The 18,186-nt window shown below is 43.1% G+C and overlaps 1 protein-coding gene across 1 annotated transcript in view; it reads right to left on the bottom strand.

The window, feature by feature from the left end:
- Positions 1-18,186, bottom strand: part of LOC140902798 (putative PIP5K1A and PSMD4-like protein) — a 73,849-nt gene that overhangs the window by 48,861 nt on the left and 6,802 nt on the right. Inside the window, 5 exon segments of the mRNA XM_073323268.2 lie at positions 214-366; positions 1,834-1,951; positions 2,593-2,723; positions 6,241-6,330; positions 7,594-7,628. Coding sequence (XP_073179369.1) covers positions 214-366; positions 1,834-1,951; positions 2,593-2,723; positions 6,241-6,330; positions 7,594-7,628 — 527 coding nt within the window.

The raw sequence follows: 18,186 nt of genomic DNA on the forward strand, positions 1-18,186 counted from the left end.
GGGCTCAGGTCCAGATTTTCAGAAGTCCTGAGCATCTACCCCTGCAGCAAATGGGAGTGGAGTGTGCTCAGCATCTCTGAAAATACGGCCTTGAAACCAGTTGTAAATCCGCCGCCCCGCATGTGACCTGCCAGTTACGACGATATTCTCAAGTTTATGCTGTCAGAGAAACATCATTACAACCCACGCAGAAAGGTCACCCAAGCAACTTACCATATAGTAACCCGGCAGCAGCTTTTGCAAGAACTCTGCTTCTTTGTGCTGAACTGTTTTAATGATAAACTCGTCATCACTGGATACATAGAAGAGGGAACCACTGGCCCCGGAGTTGGAGAGCTCAATGAGTGGCTCACTGCAGAGCGAGTACTGAAGGGGGGTGGGGTGGGTTTGAATTAAAAAGCAAAAGCGTAAGATAAACAGGTAACAAAGCACAGGCATCTTTATCGAAGCTTTAGCTAAAGGGTCAACTTGAGTGTCTGAGTACGTGTGTTCTAACCCACGAAAGCTTATGCCCAAATACATTTGTTAGTCGCTAATGTGCCACAAGGATTCCTCGTTAATTTTTTTTTTTTTTAGAGATGGCGTCGTTACACATCTGCACAGGCGCCTTTGCAAAGCACTTTGAGCAACCCCAGTGAACAGCAGCGTCATATTTTGCCCACAAAAACAGATAAGTATACAATTCAGTATATAGACTGGTTAGTAGTTCATTAAGTTAGATAAACTAGAGATGTTTTATGAGAATAGCAAGTCATGGCACAGCTTTTAGAGTTGGGGAAGCATCCAGCATGACTGTCTCTGGAATCCGTGGCCCTCAGGTTAATGCTTTCTCATGTCCATAACTTTGTGCTAGAACATGTCTTGTTTGGAGAGATTACAGGTAGGCATGGAGATGCAGTTATAAGACTGTGATGTCTCAGCAGCTCTGCTTCCTCCCTCCCTCCGGGTTTCTCGCAATTAGTAGTAATTTGTATTAGCACAGCACCTAGGAGCTCTAGTCAAAGACGAGGACCCTGCTGGGCTACTGCAGTCGCTTGCTACATAAAGGAATGGTTTGGTTCCTTCCTGAAACTACTGGCCCATTGACCAGCTACGGGGCAACATATTCTGGCCAACCAAGGGGCCCTATAAGCAAGGATCACACCTCATTTGAATAAAATAGAGGTAAGAACTGCTGCATCCTGCTCCAATACAGTGGCACAATTGCAGAGATTACCTGGCCCAGTGTGCCCAACTCCATTTTGATTCTAGTAGCCCGGTCTCCACATCAAAGATGGGATCTGCACAATAGAATTCTGTGGGCTGTATTTGGCCCTGTGAATTCTGGGGGCTGCAGGTGCCGCTTTGGCCATCCAAGGTTAAAGCAGTGGTTTCAAGGGAGCCTACAGTGGGTCCAGGCTAGGAGAGTCTCACGTGAGGGTGCCGGAGATGCACAATCAGGATGGAATTGGTACAGGACCCAGTATGGACGTTCAGAATACGCTGCTGCGAATCTGACAGTCAGACCAGGCAAGTCTCATTAGCTCCACTCAAGAACATAAAGCAATAATCATCAGAAGGGTCAAGAGATCCCAACAAGGATAAATACTGATCTGCCCACATTGGGGATCAGGCTGATGGCTGTAAGTGCAGTCCTGGCCAAGGGCTTTTTCTTGGTAAACTTTAATTAAATAAAGGCAAACCCCAAGAAAGGGGGCGAAGCTGAGACAACAACCATTGGTGTGTGCACAGTGTTAGGAGTGGGACCGGATAGAGGCCATTTATACTGGGGAAGAAGGGAAAAATACTAGTTATCAAGTATGACAAATAAAACTGGCTTCCCCAGTGACTTACCAGATAGTCATCTGGCCGTATTCCAAACAGTTCACGGAAGTAGCGAAATGCTACAGGAGCATACGTTTTAAACCGGAAGTCATTGTAGTGATGAGCTGGGGTCAGGTTACTCCCTTCGCTGTGGGGGAAGGGAACAGATGGTTAGAAATCCACACAGTACTTTTAAAGGCCTCTTTTAAAATAAAGAAGGACCACCCCAAGACAATTTTCTACAACACCCAAAAACAGAACACATGGCAAGTTTGACACCTTAAATCAGTGATTCTCAACCTATTTACCATTGTGGGCTGCATCCAATACTACCTGTATGGCCCTGAGGATGTCACATGGGCTGCAGCTCTGTGCTGATTGGGCTGCAAGCGGTGGGCTGCAGGTTGAGAACCACGGCCTTAAATTCTCTTTCATTAACCCTCGCATACCTCAGAGCTCCAGCAGGTATTTTTCTATCATATATAATGCAAGAACAACCATTGTTGAACGCTTGCTCTAATGGAAAGGTTGAGTAATACCTAAAATTAAGGGCTGAGTTGCATTCTGTTGTGTGGTTGCCATATCAACAAGTGCAGAACTAGGCCACTATACTGTTGTGTGCTTTGGAGACGCCTGCACATGTCTTAAGGAGCGGATTTGGAATCAGTGTTGCTTTCTTCTCTTAACTCCCAACCATACAAGTAGCTCATCATAACCCGCGGGAAGACCCACCTCAGAGCGGGTAACCCTAAGTAAAAGCATTTCACAGAGCAGCGCGCACGCTCTCACCTTGGGAAGAAAATACTTTCTACTACATAGAAGTCTTGCATGAGAACATCTCGCTCCGGTTTGGTGCTCAGGCTTCCTACTGTGTGGGTGATGCCCAGCTGAATGGCACCTTTCAAGGCCGATGAGGTAGTCTGGAGGGGAAAAGGAAACAGGAAGTCAAACAGAACAAAAAATCTGCTCCAATTTAAACTAACATCCTTCCAGCAGGCACTAGATGGTATTTCGTACCCATAAATCCCGGTTTCCTTTCTTTGCTTTTCTCTAGTTGGCTAACTTAGTCTTTGGCTGCTTTCTTTCATGTCAATCTGCTTGATGGGAAACATACAACTTATCACTGTACGGCAAGATCACCACATGAAAGGGATCCTGTTTCCAGAATATTTAAGCTGCTGCCAAACTAAGGTGACAAGGGCCCCATGTTCCACTCATCTGACGCGCAGAGTGTATAAGACTAGCTTCTGCCATATATTAGGGATGGGGATACCTCGACATCCCTGACAAAGCCCTAACAATCCTTCCATCTCATTTTATCCCCATTCTGCAGCATTGCTACCCCAGAGGACTTACACTATAGCTACCATCCACTTGGCCTTATGAAGACTGGATTTTACCTCCTTCCAAGGTGTTCATTTCCACTCCTTACAACGACTGGAGTGGTGGCTATTGAACAGCAAAGTACTCTTGTTCCTCTAGGAAGCGGACGAGCATGGTATCTCGATCTCCCGAAACCTAGGTTTGCATGATCGGGTGGCCTCGGCATAGACTCTGGTCTTCCTCAAGGCAATGTAGAGTCCAAGCATGGAGCTAGCCCTCAAAATAAGCTTACCCCACAGAATGCACACTTGTGGGTTTCAACCATGTATTCTCACCATCTCATCCTACTCCTTTGCTAGGCTTGTAAGCAATAATAAGAGGCTTAGCAGAATTCACTGATTTATTTTTTTTTAAACAATGTTGTCTGTAATAACAATGTTTATTTTTAAGCATTTAAGATTTGTATCTATTTAAATTTTCACAGTTGTGGTAAATTATTTCAGGGGAAGTCAGACAATTCTTTAATGACAGTAGATGTTGCGGTTCAAAAAGTTAAAGCTTTGCCAGTGTCAAAACACAAACTGTCAACACAGAGAAAGCAAATATCCTTAAAATCAAACTCTAATAAGTTCTCAAGCAGCATTTTCCTTTGCCTAGCTGGACTTTTGACCAGTGATGGAAATGTGTGTGCACAGTGAAACTGAGGTTTACCAATAAAAATCGGATCCTTCCAAGCCTAACTAACAGCGGGTCATTATAGTTTTAAAAACAAACCATAGCTTTACTACTGTGGCCTCTGCATAAATTGTCCAAGAACAATGCAGTATTATATTCCTGTGGCAGCTATTTACAAACATAGTCTGCTCATGTCTACAGAACACTGTGATTTTGTCTTAGGCCATTAACATTTGCTGAGATCCAGCTTGTTCTACGTGGTCATGAATCTTCCAGGATGATGCAGATAAGATCTGTTTGACAACTACTGAAGTTACATGGTCTGTGTCAATTCCCTGCCTATAAGACAAACCTACTGCAAAGGTTGTTAAAACTATGGCGGAACAGGTGCAAGTTGTTTACATACAAGGCAACTGAACCGAAAACAAAATCCTGAGCAGGTGACTCAGTAGGTGGTGTTCTTCTGACAGTCAGTATTGAACCAATACCCCAGCAAGGTACCAAGGGACACCGTGCATCTAATAAGACGTCCTGATGACTTGGTTGTGAAAGACAGAATTTAACCTTGATGACTAGGCCAGATTCCAATTTACGCAAGTACGTTTTGGCTTCCCTAGATTTCCCCTCCATTGCTGCTAAAACGAATGCTCTGGCTCTTTCATCTGAGTATCTACAAAATCTTTCAAAGATGAATAAACAGTCTCCATTTATTATCAGTCATGTTTATTACAGTAGCACCTATGGGCCAACCAAGAATGAGGGCCCCATTGTGCTAGGCACTGTACAAACTCAGAAATAAAGAGCTTATTCTCTAAATAGACAAGACACATGCAAGAAGAACACACAAGCAGAGTGGACAGTGTGATGGCAGCAAACAGGTTAGTTCCATTATTATTATTTTTTGGGGTGGGTTTAGTTAGGAGAGGATCAGTTAATGAAAAGAAAAGGGAAGGGGGTGAGCAGGACAGAGCAGAAGAAGGTAAATGGAGATGGAGTAAGAGACCTGTCCAAGGTCACACAGTAAGTGACAGAACTGAGAACAGAACTCAGGTTTTTCTTGATTCCATCAGGTTTTAGACCACTTCATTGCATCCCTTCACTCTCCTTACTAACCAGCTCCTAGGATGTGCCCATGTGAGATTTATCACCCAGTTTGTCTAGGATGTTGGAACAGAATTCTCCTAAATACCTTTCCTTCTTGCCTTTTAAAATTAATATAGCTGAAAAATCCATGCAAGCTCAGCCCACTGTTCATACCTAAAAGGTAGTTTCACTTTAAAGATAAAGAAACTGAACACCAGCTTGGCATTGCTGCATTATCTGTGGGTGCAAAGAGCCACAATGAGGTTGCCATTAAGCTGTGTGCATTTTTTTTCCTCATCATAAACTGAGCAGTCAGCTGCCTGTTTACAATTGTTTTAACAAAGGGCAGAGAATAAATTAATCAACATAGTGCCTCAAGGAAAGGAGGGAGACACATAACCACAACAACAACAACAACTTAAGTAAGGAGAGCCTGTTAGTCATTTCCAGGTAACCCCATTAGGAGCCCCCCGTTACTAGTTTCTGGGGCCCCTGCAAACATATTTAAGTGTCTCATCTAATTCCACTTTGGTTGCTGCCTTCTCCCAGCCAGTTCTGCTACCTCCTTCTCCTCCTCCACTCAGCATGCTGGGATACTGGAGATCTGAACTGAGAACCCCAAGCTTAAACAGTCAAATATAATAAAATTAGAGAGACTAGATTCAACAGAAGTGCTGTTTAAGTTCTCTCCCACACACTCAGTTCCCTTTTTTTCCAGGTAATCTTTAGAAGTGAACCCTGTCACCAAACAGTACGTGGATATTAAAGCATAGCTGGATTAAAGATTTCAAACGAGAAGCTTCCACTTACATGAAGCGAGAGCTGCTGAAAAGCCTCGATCATGCCATTATCCATTTAATCCAGACACGGGAAACCACTCTTGTTGTAAAGCAAGTTGGCACATACTGATGAAGTCCAACGAAAGTTAGTAGCAGTGTCCAAAAATCCCCACATCCATAGGCTGGTTTAAGAAACCAACACACAATCTGCCTTTTGTAAAGCAAATTCCAGCACAATCACAATCTGTAGCTGCTATCGTGTCCAGACAGCAGCAAGCGCACCCAGTAAATGAGAAGGGTCCTAGGAAGTGTTGCTAATGAGGGAAGGTTTAAAAAATAATCCTGTCTTTAGGAGGCAATGGCGGAGAAGCTACTCCCAGAGCATAAATTCAGCCCTTCAGCCTCTTCAGCCTGCCAGTCTTTGCTCCCACCGAGATCTTCTTTAATGTTTGTCACGCAAGTTACTCAACCTTTTATGCTAAATAGAATGAGTCAGAAACCTTGATGCTCTGGGCAGCATTAATGTAGTGAATAGGAGAATGAAAACAATCAGATTAATTAGCTGAGATGCACCTACCTTTTTATATGTCGTCTCACCAGTGGAATCTACTCCTCTATGACCTTTTTTTATTGTCTGTGAGCCAGGCTGTCCAGAAGAACCAGACATCTAGGAGTATGGGTGAAGACAAGAACCAAGAAGTTTTAAAAAACAAATATCCTAGGTGTATCTCTCCACCCTGAATCAAGAGGCATAACTACAGAGGGTTACAGGGGATCTCTCAGGGGTAAGCCTATGGAGTTGTATAATACATTTCTTTTCAACTTCCACCTTTAATACAAAAATGCAGCTTGCAGAAAACTACAGGTCCCAGCGTGCAAAGCTTGGATCAAGATGGAGCACCACTTCATGGGCTGCTGCTGAATATTAATGTGGAGGGGGACATTATATGGCCTAACTTCATCTTCAAAATAGAGTGACATTAAAGAACCTTGGAGAGATACTAGCTTCCTGGGAATTTCCTGTGTGATGCAGACTTGGAAGCTAAATAAAGGGGTGGAGGGGACTGTCTTCACAAAATGCAAGCTAGAGGAGGAATTTTGGTTCTGTACAAGGAGGGAGTTTTCAGGTTGCTCTTAGAAGCCTTAATTTCCAGCAGATTGGTCCTAAATGACCTTAGGCTGCAATCAGTGTACGCCTTCCTTTACTGGTACGACTCATGCCCATGAAGGGTATGGCTATACTGCAGTCACACATGACTGCAGCTTGAGCAGACATACTCTAGCTGGCATAGGTATTGGGCTTATACATCTCATGCTCACGTGCGGACTGCCACAACTTCACTGCTCCAGATCCGAGCTAGCTAGATCAAAGCTAGTATGTGTGCTCAGGCTGCAGTTACACCCCGTGATTGCAGTACAGACATACACTTCGAAGACCTGAGGCCTTTGAGGAAGTGAGCTAGGTTGGTGGTGCAAGTTAATCTAGTTTCTCAGGCAGAGGTGGCAATTTTAGCTGCATCTTGTCTACTACTCTATGACCCCTTGGAAACTTGCCTGGGTCATTGTCTTCTGTGTAAATGGCCATTCTGTTGCTCTATAAACTGTGTTCCTTGGTCAAAATGAGTTGAACTCAGGCTCTGTGGCTTAACATTTATATAGTGTTTTGGTGGAATGGAATCACTTGAAATTCCATGGCAATTAGGATATAAAAATGGACCCAATTCTCTTACGAGGACAAAGGCCCACTGATTTCACAAGTGAATACACCAGTTCATTGCAGCCTTATAATTGCTTGTTCAGCTTTGTCCCCCGCTTTCCCTTTCAGATTCAAGCCATATACAGAGCTCAAAATGCCTCGTTAAATAGAAAGCACCAGTTTATGACAGTGCCCAGGGAACAAAGCACACCATTTTCTCAAGAAGTAACTTACCTCTGAAGTGAATGATTTTTTGAAGGTTGCTGATCCTGTCAAGATAGAAATTTAAGAGACATTTAGCAAAGAAACAGGTTATTATATATTGTGGAAAAAGCCTGACATACTGCTGTGATTTGAATGTTTTAGTGCATCTGAAAAAGCACTGACTCATGTTGAATTTTTTCTCAACTTCTCTTGCTCACAGCACAGGGAAATTTTTTTCAGGCCATAAGGAAATGTCATTCTGCTTACCACACAGCCATCGCAACTTAACTTTGTTTATCTCCCATAGTGTAACTATTTGCTAGTCTGATCTCTCCTGCTCAGCCAGATTCCAATAATTTTTTAGCTATGTATAGAAACTCAGGGCCAAATTCAGACATTGTGTAAGCTGATGCAACTTTATCAAATTCAACTGAGTTACACCAAGACTTAATATGGCTCTAACCAACCATTAATTAAAATCACTACATCAAAGACCCAATTTTCATAGTTCAAGCTTTGTGATGCTGCAGCGTCAGCACTTCCATTACAAACTTATTTCCAGGAGTTTTTAAATCACAACATAAATCCTTTGAGTCGAATGTTAAGATTCAGACGATACTAGGGCTAAATGACTGTGAGGTGATTTACTACTTTTTCCACCTTTTGAGGCCAGGATTCCAGTCCTGTTTCTTGGATACGGGAACAGAAATGGACTATGATCCTGCTCTTTTGTGGATGTTTGTCTAAGCCACAAAACTACCACATGGATTGGCAATAATACTCAGAAACAGCCCAAAACTGTAAAAGCGGAGATGCTGCCCCCATATAAAATGAAGTCATGGGAAAACTTGCATTTCTTCCTTTACCTCTACCTGGGACAAAAAAAACCCCAAAAAAACTGCAGCACATCCTCCCCAGGTGAGAGCCACAAATACAGTCTGATTAAGGTTTCAGAGTAACAGCCGTGTTAGTCTGTATTCGCAAAAAGAAAAGGAGTACTTGTGGCACCTTAGAGACTAACCAATTTATTTGAGCATGAGCTTTCGTGAAGTGAGCTGTAGCTCACGAAAGCTCATGCTCAAATAAATTGGTTAGTCTCTAAGGTGCCACAAGTACTCCTTTTCTTTTTTAGTCTGATTAAGCTTATTTCTCAACTATGGCAACCTCAGTCATTCAAAACAGGGGCAAAGAAAAATTAAGAAGTGTTATGGTGGTAAGAAAACTGCATTTCAGCAAAGCATACAAAGGCACTTAACAGTCAAACTGACCAATCTTCCGATCCATTTATCAAACAATCAAAGCTCCCATTTCAAGATAGACGAAACAGTGAGCAAATATAATTCTGTGCCAAAAGCTTTTTACTAACCAAAGTGAGAGTATAGCGACCAGCTTTTTTCACCCCTTCTGTTCTCCCCTTAAGGCAAGAAAGGTGTCATGACAGGTTTAATTTTTATGTATAAAGTTCCACACATTCAGGAGCTATTCCCTCCCCCTCCCAGTACATTCTGTGCTCTTCACAAAAATGAGTAACGCACCGCTGTATTCATGTGCACTGACTTGCAAGTAGCTGTGCTACGCAAGGCCATAGATCAGTAGCATACAACCTGTGGTCCGTGGACTCCTGGCAGTCCGCAGACTACGTCTAAGATTTCCAAAGGGGTCTGAACCTCCATTCAAAAAAAATTTAGGGGTCCGCAAATAGGGTTGAAAACCATTGCCATAGATCAAAGGCAGTCAGCTAGTAGGGCAGCCAATTCTGCACATCAGTTGGAGCCATTTGTCCTGGGACATAGGTCCAAGGGCTCAAGCTTTTGCTGCCACTTGGCCAGCTGAACCTCTGTGGAGTCAAGGAGGCTCTCAGAGTTTCCATGGGCTCGAAGCCGGAGGAGCCCACTAGGCTATCACTGTCCAACAGTCCAAGTTAACAGCTTTTGTTCTCGACCCCCGCCCCCAAACAGGAAATTCTGTCCCTACAGAATAGACTGGATCTGAAAGCAAACAGATTCCCAGTTGGAATCTAGCTTCTATACATTTCAGTCCTGCTAACAGGAGCCACGCAGCCATAACCATTTTTCAGTATGCTGTTTTAATGAGAAACTGACAGTGCTCCACTCTGTCACCTTGCAGTACAGGTGACTGCTTTGAACAAGGCTTTCCACACTGCCAGTGTCTGGGACACAGTGGTGGAGGAAGCAACTCAGTCATTACAGTGCAGCACCTGTTCAGCAACAATTGTGCCCTATTTTATTTTCAAGTGAGTATTCTGTAAGTATGTAAATCAGATATTCTTTATAAGTCACACTGAACCAGCAGCACAGCTAGCCCCATCACCTTAGAGATTAGCTATGTTAATAATCATCCATTCGAACCCTTAAATTCTATGCGGATTGACCTAAAACTATTTATTCAAAAGGGATAAATAATGAGCCTTTTTATACTTTTTCAATCACATCCAAGAAACAATAAGCCAAAAAACAAAAACGCAAATATAAAAAATGTACCACTAACTTTTCACTTGTGTAGCACTTCTCAACTGAGGATTCCAAAGTATTTCATATTCGCTTGACCTCTACACCGAGGGCGGCCAAACTTACTGACCCTGCAAGCCGCATATGACAATCTTCAGAAATTCAAGAACCGGAGCACACCTGCTGGGGTTTGGAGGTTTCAGCCCCGCTCCTGCTGAAGCCCCAAGCCCCGGCAGGTGTGCCCCATGGGGCTGAAGCCCTGACATGCCTCTCCCTGCTGGGCAGAAGTCCCTACCCCACCACCCTGCTGCAAGGCAGGGGTCCTGAGCTCCTCCCACAGTTTGGTAGGTGGAGAATGGGGGGGGAGGGCCCATACCGGGGAGGGGGGGAAGAGGAGGAGAAAGGAAGGGGCCCTCTGCCAGCCATACTAACTGTGAAAGAGCCACATGCGGCTTGCAAGCCATGGTTTGACCACCCCTACTCTATACTAATGTGACAGGCACTCTCATTTTACAAAGGTTTAGACTGTAACATACAGTGATTTGCCTGAAGTCACACAGCAAATCAGCATCAGGACTGAGAACAGAAACCAAGAAACTGGCTCTACACGGCACTGGTGAAGCCTCAGGTGAATACTGTGTCCAGTTCTGGGAGCCACACTTTAGGAAAGATGTGGACAAATTGGAGAGTCCAGAAGAGAGCAACAAAAATGATAAAAGGTTTAGAAAATCTGATCTATGATGAAAGTTTAAAAAATTGGGCAAGTTTAGTCTTGAGAAAAGACGATCGAGGGGAAAGACCTGATGACAGTCACCCAGTATATTAAAGGCTGTTATAAAAGGGGACAGTGATCAATTGTTCTCTATGTCCACTGAAGGCAGGACAAGCAGTAATTGGGTTAATCTGAAGCGAGAGATATTTAGATTAGATATTAGGAAAAAAAACATTTTAACTGTAAGGAAAGTTAAGCACTGGAACAGGCTTTCAAGAGAGCTTGTAGAATCCCCACCATGGAACTTTTAAAGAAGAGTTTGACAAACACCTGTCAGGGATGGTCTAGGTTTACTTGGTCCTGCACAGGAGGCTGGACTAGATGCCCTCTCAAGGTCCCTTCCAGCCCTACATTTCTATGTATCCCCATTCCTACTTTCCTGGTCCAACTGGATGAGCAACATTGTCTCCCATCATGTAATTCTAGTGAATGCTATCTAGAAATCAGATATACACATGGTCTCCAAATCAAGCACCACTGTCTACAAGGAAAGATCACTAGCCAGCACAGGAAAGTTGCTGTAACAAGGATCAGTAACCAACACACACACCCCCTACCATGTGCAAGACAGGAAGCACTCCCTCCCTTTCTCTAGTTCCTTTATTTCCAAATGAATGTGCAATATCCGTTGATTGCGATATCTCCAACCATCATAAATGGGAAGGGTTCTGAGTTACTACAGAGATTCTTTCCCAGGTGTCTGGCTAGAGGGACTTGCTCTCATGCTCAGGGTCTAACTGAGCACCCTATTTGGGGTCGAGAAGGAATTTCCCCCCAGGTCAGATAGGCGGAGACCCTGGTGTTTTTTTGCTTCTCTGCAGCGTGGTGTGGGTCACTTTCTGGTTTGAACTAAAGTAAATGGTGGATTGTTTGTAACTTGAAATTTTTAAATCAAGATTTGAGGACTTTAGTAACTAAGCCAGAGGTTACAGGCCTATTGCAGGAGTGAGTAGGTGAGGTTCTGTGCGCTGCGATGTGCAGATGGTCAGACCAGATGATCATGATGGTCCCTTCTGGCCTTAAAATCTATGGGCAATAGGTTATTTCCCTTTGTCCACAATAAAGATGGTTAATTACACTTGAGCACTAGAATGAACATGCAGCAGGAGTCTGGTTTCCTAAGTAAAGAGGAGATGAATGTAAACAGGCATGTACGATTCCTGTAAATGTTGGGAGTTGCCTGCAAACGCATAAGCTTCCTCAGTTAAAAGCATTACTAGTTTTGGCCATAGGGAGGCATCATATACAGAGCCAGGAAATAGTTAAAACTAAAAGACTTTCCATGCAAGGAAGTTAGAGTTATTATTCTCTTTTTTAAAATGACCAATTCTTCTGCAGTATGTGGAGAAATGAAGAGCAACAGCGTTAGCCAATTCCATGAGCGCATTTTCTACAAAACTGAACCTTTAGATAAAGCTTCACTTGTGCCTGGGTGTTTCTAAAAATGTGTTGGAGCTGCTTAAATTCATGAATGTTTTTTGAAAAAAGAGGTACATATTTTTAAAATCTACCTCAAGCGTTTAATTAAAAACAAGCAGGTGATTGACTGAAGAATTATGGTAACTATTTTCAAAAAAAGAAAAGGAGTACTTGTGGCACCTTAGAGACTAACCAATTTACTTGAGCATAAGCTTTCGTGAGCTACAGCTTTGTGGTTTAATTCCATGCCTGGCCTCTCTTTTGAGGGGACTAGATAAGGGTTAGACATTACCTATGCATTCCCCTCCAAAAAAAAAAAAAAAAAAAAAAGGAAGGATTATCATATGTTTGTATCTTTTAACATTACACAACCAATCCCCAAGGAGAATTCAGACTGTCCATAGAATTATTTACTGGAAGCTGAATCAGGAGAAGCAAATAGAAGCTGGCTGAAAATAGTACAGGACCACCACAAGTAGCATGATTCTTACAGCGCATCAAATAAATATCAGACTAAAAGCCATACTGAAGCTATTGTGGTGCCGTTTTGGTTAAATAGTCCGTGAACTGCTCTGAAAGGAGTATGCAACACAGAAATTCAGGTCAAATTCTCACCTCACTCATTTGTCTAGAGGATAGGTGTGCTAATTTGGGGTGGGCAGGAATCATAGCCACCAGTGTCTATATTTATGGAGCTGTTCAGACAAATTTCAGTTGCATCTCATGTTTTAGATAAAAATAAAAGTGAAAACGTTACCACATCCAAACACATCATCAAGAGCTACACTCTTCAGGGTATGAAGCATCTTACAAGTTAAGCACCAGGGCCACATCAAACAAGCATGCATTGAAGCTGCTAGAAGCTCTTGTGAGGAAAGACGACATATCTCCATTTCCTCTCCTAATTTCAGGTTTCATCTCAACCCTGCCAGCAGGCAACTGGAGAGGCACATAGAAAAGAGGTTATTATTATTATTTTTAAATTTAGGATGGCTTTCAAAGGTTCTGCGGATGAAAGACAGCTGAGATGTTTTCAGAAAGGCATGGCAAGCAGGTTTGAAAGCATAAAATGAACCTGACTAGAATAATCCTGGCACATACATAGCAGTTTAGATATCAGGTGGTAGCTCATACTTTCATATAACATGCACTTAAAAAAAAAAAGCCATTTAATTAAAATAGCAGCTTCCACTGAGCAAAGTTACAGCACCCATCTACTAAGCCTACAGAATGCTTGATTCTGTATCACTCTTCTTAAAAGCCAAGACAGTTATGTAAAGTGGGCTATTTGCTGCTAGTTATTGGATAGGAAGAAAACCCATGCTTCTGAAGCACATACTGTATATGAAACTTGTCTACCTCTTTGAGATGATACTGAGCAGCACAAAAAGCTGAAATCTATATGAGGAAAAACAAAGCAAAAAAAATGTGAATTGAAACTTCAACCCTTAAAGAAATGGAAAACTTTTTTGTGGCTAAAGTTACAGGAACAAATTTTAATCAAGACCAAATACAATTTCTGTACGGTAAGAAAGAGGACACCTCTCAAACTGTGTAAAATTTTTTTTTTTAAATGTTGAGTTCTTAACAAGACACCCTCACCCTGTTGCGTTCATTCACAGCAAAACTCTTTTGTAACTCTAGAAGACGAGCATCTAAATATTTCATTTGCTTTTGGTAAAAGGATCTTATGGACGCTCCAGGAGCCTGGCTTGAACGAAAAGTCAAACCAACACTGATCATAATAGTTGGAGATGGAAGAGATCTGTTAGATCATTCAGTCCACCCCCAGCCAGAGCAGAATACAGTCCTCTGAAAGAGGATATAAAAATTTTATTAAAGTTAATGTTTAAAATCAAATTTACACAAGTTAAGAAGGAAGGTACTGTACTTCTGGGGTCAGGCTGTTGGATCATATTAAAGAAGTTCTGTATTAAAATCATAAATGAGTTTGATTTCCCCATAGTTTAAATTCCAGGGTATTACTAATTAAGAGGTCTCTTAGTTTTTGGTACTGTTTCTCTCCCTCTATGTGTGAAACTTGCAAGCTGCTAATTGTGTTAGTACATTCTAAGACAGAGTCTGTTCTCAAAGCAATTCTTTGTGACAACAACTACTCACACAGAGAGAGACTCAAAGCAATACTCTGTAACAACAGAAACAGCACCCAGAGACTCCCCACCCTTTTGTTGTATTCATCTCGCTTTGTTAACAATTGTGATTAAAATAGAGATAGAGGATGTATGTGGATGGATGCTTGGTGTGGATAACAACTGAATGATCAGGGAGGTGCCAGCCTAAGAATCCAGTGTCCATCGGCTGAAGAAGGCATCAAGTGGAAATAACCAGAGGACCCCCGGAGGGTAGACTGGAATCCACCCAACAGCCTCAAGAATGGGAGAACCAAAGAACAAGATAACATCTGGCAACAGAGCCGTCAGGAATGTGCCATCTGCTGATTGATTCAGCAACAGCATGATGACGCAATTCCCATAGACTGGCATAGGAAGAAATTCCTATAAAAATGGACTCTAGAAAGTGAGAACTTTGGGGTCTGATTCTGCAAACCAACTTCCAGGATCATCAGATGAGCATCTGACAAGGCCCTGCTCCTGCCTCATGTCCAGGTCACCTGGCCAGTGGCTTGGCATGAGCAACAAGGCTGGTAACTATGATAACAACCTTGCAGAACCTGTGTGTGTGTATGAATGAATGTGTGAATAAATATGAAATTGAATGGAATGTTATAGCTATAACTAACTGCTTACTATGATTCTTTCTATATTCACAATAAATGTGGCATTTTGCCTTTTCCCCTTTAATAAGATCCTGCTGGTTTTTATTTTATTGGTATAACAAGGCTTGGGTTATGTATAAACTCTTGATCTTGGCTGGAAGGCCAATCAGTGAATGGCATTTTGAAGTTCTCTGCACCAATAGATCTATCCAACAACTTATGTTAAGAGCATTCCTAAATGTTTTTGATTTAAATTTGCTGTTAAAGAACCTCTGGCTTAAGACTTGCTAAATTTTGTATATTCTTTTTCACAAGCTACTCATTCTTGATACCACAATTTGCTAGCAGTCAGCAGAATTAACACATGCATGAATGACTTTGTTGCCCTGGATTACTGCACAGCTTTGTCTCTCAATATTTCACTTGTACTATGAACTAATGGATCAGAGCATGAGCGAGGATATTTCTGAAGTTACTGGGATGCTGCTGACAATGACTAGGCTCACAGCGACGAGACCAACAGCTTACTGGGGAATAGCCTACAGGAAAATGCTAAACATTTTGAGCCACGTTTTCATGGCAATCTCCTCTTGTTGCTTTACAGGACAGGAATAAACTATTCCTCAGGGCTTAGATACTACGGCAACAGGCATTTTATAAATACTTAATACAGACAGTTGAGCTCAGACACCAAGACATCCAGAAATAGAAGGAAACATAGTAAGCTATGTGGACTTTTACTCCATTATTGCACAGAGATTTGGCAAGTTGGGGTGGGGGGCAAAAATCAAACAGGTTTTCAAACTTCTCTCCCTAGCTCCTTAAGGTTTGTGGATGAAGTTCTGTGCTCATGTTAGTAAGAGAGCATTGTAAACCTACTGGAAAACGGGAATTATAAACTCGCTGTTGGAGATAGTTACCATAACAAACCCAGGAACAGAGATACTTAACAGCAACTAACTATTTTGGGTCCTGAACCAAAACCCACTGAGGTCAATGGGAGTCTGCATTGATTTAACTGGGTTTAGGATCAGACCCAGAGCTGTAACTAGGCATTTTCGCACATGGGGCAAGCAAGCATATTTGCACCCCCTAAAGGTTACGCGGGGGGGGGGGGGAGCACACAGCATCACATGCCCCCACCCCCCGATTTCTGCCTCCAATTCAGCACAAAGGTTTTCAAAAGGCACACTCCTGTTTGAAAACCGTCACCTGCTGGCAGATCAGATGCTGATGGGAGCTGCCTAGCTCACTCAGGCCCCTGACTCTCCGCACTGTGGGTGCTGGCTGACTGCCCAGCAGCCCTCCTTGCCCTGCTCACCTAGCTGTGCCACCTCCGCACGGCTGGGCACTCCCCAGCCAGGGCATGCGGCACAGCTCCAAGCAGCACCCCGATGCGCTCTTGCCTCACCCGCAGGAATCTGGCGCTGGCTGGTGATGCCCCTTGGAGCCAACCCCTTCCCACCGAGCCTGCCCTGCCTGGGGAGCACCTGGCCATGCAGAGAGGGAGGGCTGCTGGGCAGCCAGCCAGCGCCCTGGCTCCTACAGTGTGGAGAGCTGGGGCCCGAGCAGCTCCCACCAGCTTTCAATCCGCTGGCTCCTGGCAGGAGGCTACGGTTTTCAAACTGTAGGGCAAGCCCCCCTAGGGAGGTGCACCCGACAATTTGAGAACTACTATGCTAAATGGAAGGCAGAAATCTAGGGGAGGCATGTGATCCCATATGACCTCCCCGCCTCACTTTTCCACCCCTGCAGCTTTGTGCCCTGGGCGGCTGCCCCGCCTTGGTTACAACCCTGATCAGGCATTTGAGTGTGAGTGTTCAATAGAAACCTAACAGACCTTTCTTTTTTCCTGTTTTCTGGTCCAGGAGCATGCTTAGAAAAGATCATTGTTCTCAAGTGCATTTATAGTGGCAAATAAAACTGTTTCTAGTTCTGTGAGAACAACACACATTAAAAGGATTTTCTGATGGACATCTTGCTATTTCCCTCAACAAGCCCTTGCCCGTTGCTGATTTTGGCAGCTAAGGTTTCATGAACAGCTAGAGTTGATGATTAATGTTTTATACCACCACTAAACTGGCACTGCAAACTTTGGATTGTACAATGCATTTGTTGCTGGCTTTGGCTGTGCTCAAGATAGCAATTAAGATCATTTTGCAGTAAAGTGGGAAAATTGGATGTTAATCAGAACTATGCAACTCCAACGTCCTGTATCACATGACTTGCCAAATAAATACAAGATTTATGCACATGGCATTGTGGGGAGCAAGCGAAGAACAGACAAGAGACCTCAATGAATGGTTCACAGATGTGGAGCAGACAGCCTTTGTGACTGACGAAAGCCATGGAAATTCTTAAGGCGAGAGGAGTGTGTTCCAAAGGACAGGGAACTAAAAGCCACTGACTTCTGATCCTGGCTGATGTTGTGAAGGCCAAGACTATAACAGGGTTCAAAAAAGAACAAGATAAATTCATGGAGGATAGGTCCATCAGTAGCTATTAGCCAGGATGGACAGGGATGGTGCCCCTAGCCTCTGTTTGCCAGAACCTGGGAATGGGCAACAGGGGATGGATAACTTAATGATTGCCTATTCTCTTCGTTCCCTCTGGGTCACCTGGCATTGGCCACTGTAAAAAGACAAGATACTGGACTACCTTTGGTCTGACCCAGTATGGCTGTTCTTATGACTCTTACACACTCCCCTGTAGTGAAGTGATTCACCAATACCTCTCTGCCTCGATTTCCCCATCTGTAAAGAAGGAATACCACCAAGCAAGCAGGAGACTGGGTTTGTAGATTGTTTGGTAACAAGGATAATAATGTTTTGAAGATGAAGAGCATTATGTAAGTATGAAACAGTACAATTAAATCCTGGTAAGAGTCAACAAGCAAGTGCCGCAACAAAAAGCTATTTAATTACAAAGGCTAGATGTGAAAGTAATGTAAATGTGTTGTTTCTAAAAGGAGAAAAACCACATTCCATCTCTCATGGAAAAATTACCTTAAGTTTCTTGGCTCCTCAAGACACAGTGGCAGACTTCAGTATCTGCAGAAGACAGTTCAGCCTTTCTGAAAGCATGAGCACTCTGACCGGAACGCTTTCTAGACTATTTGATGGGCTAAACATTAACTAATCCTCACAACACTTTCACATTTACTTCACAGAGCTGTTATTTCCATTCTACTTAAAAGGAATTTATGCTGAGGGGTTAAGTGACTCAAC

This window comes from Lepidochelys kempii, chromosome 24, assembly GCF_965140285.1.
Source record: "Lepidochelys kempii isolate rLepKem1 chromosome 24, rLepKem1.hap1, whole genome shotgun sequence".
In the NCBI taxonomy this organism is placed as follows: Eukaryota; Metazoa; Chordata; order Testudines; family Cheloniidae; genus Lepidochelys; species Lepidochelys kempii.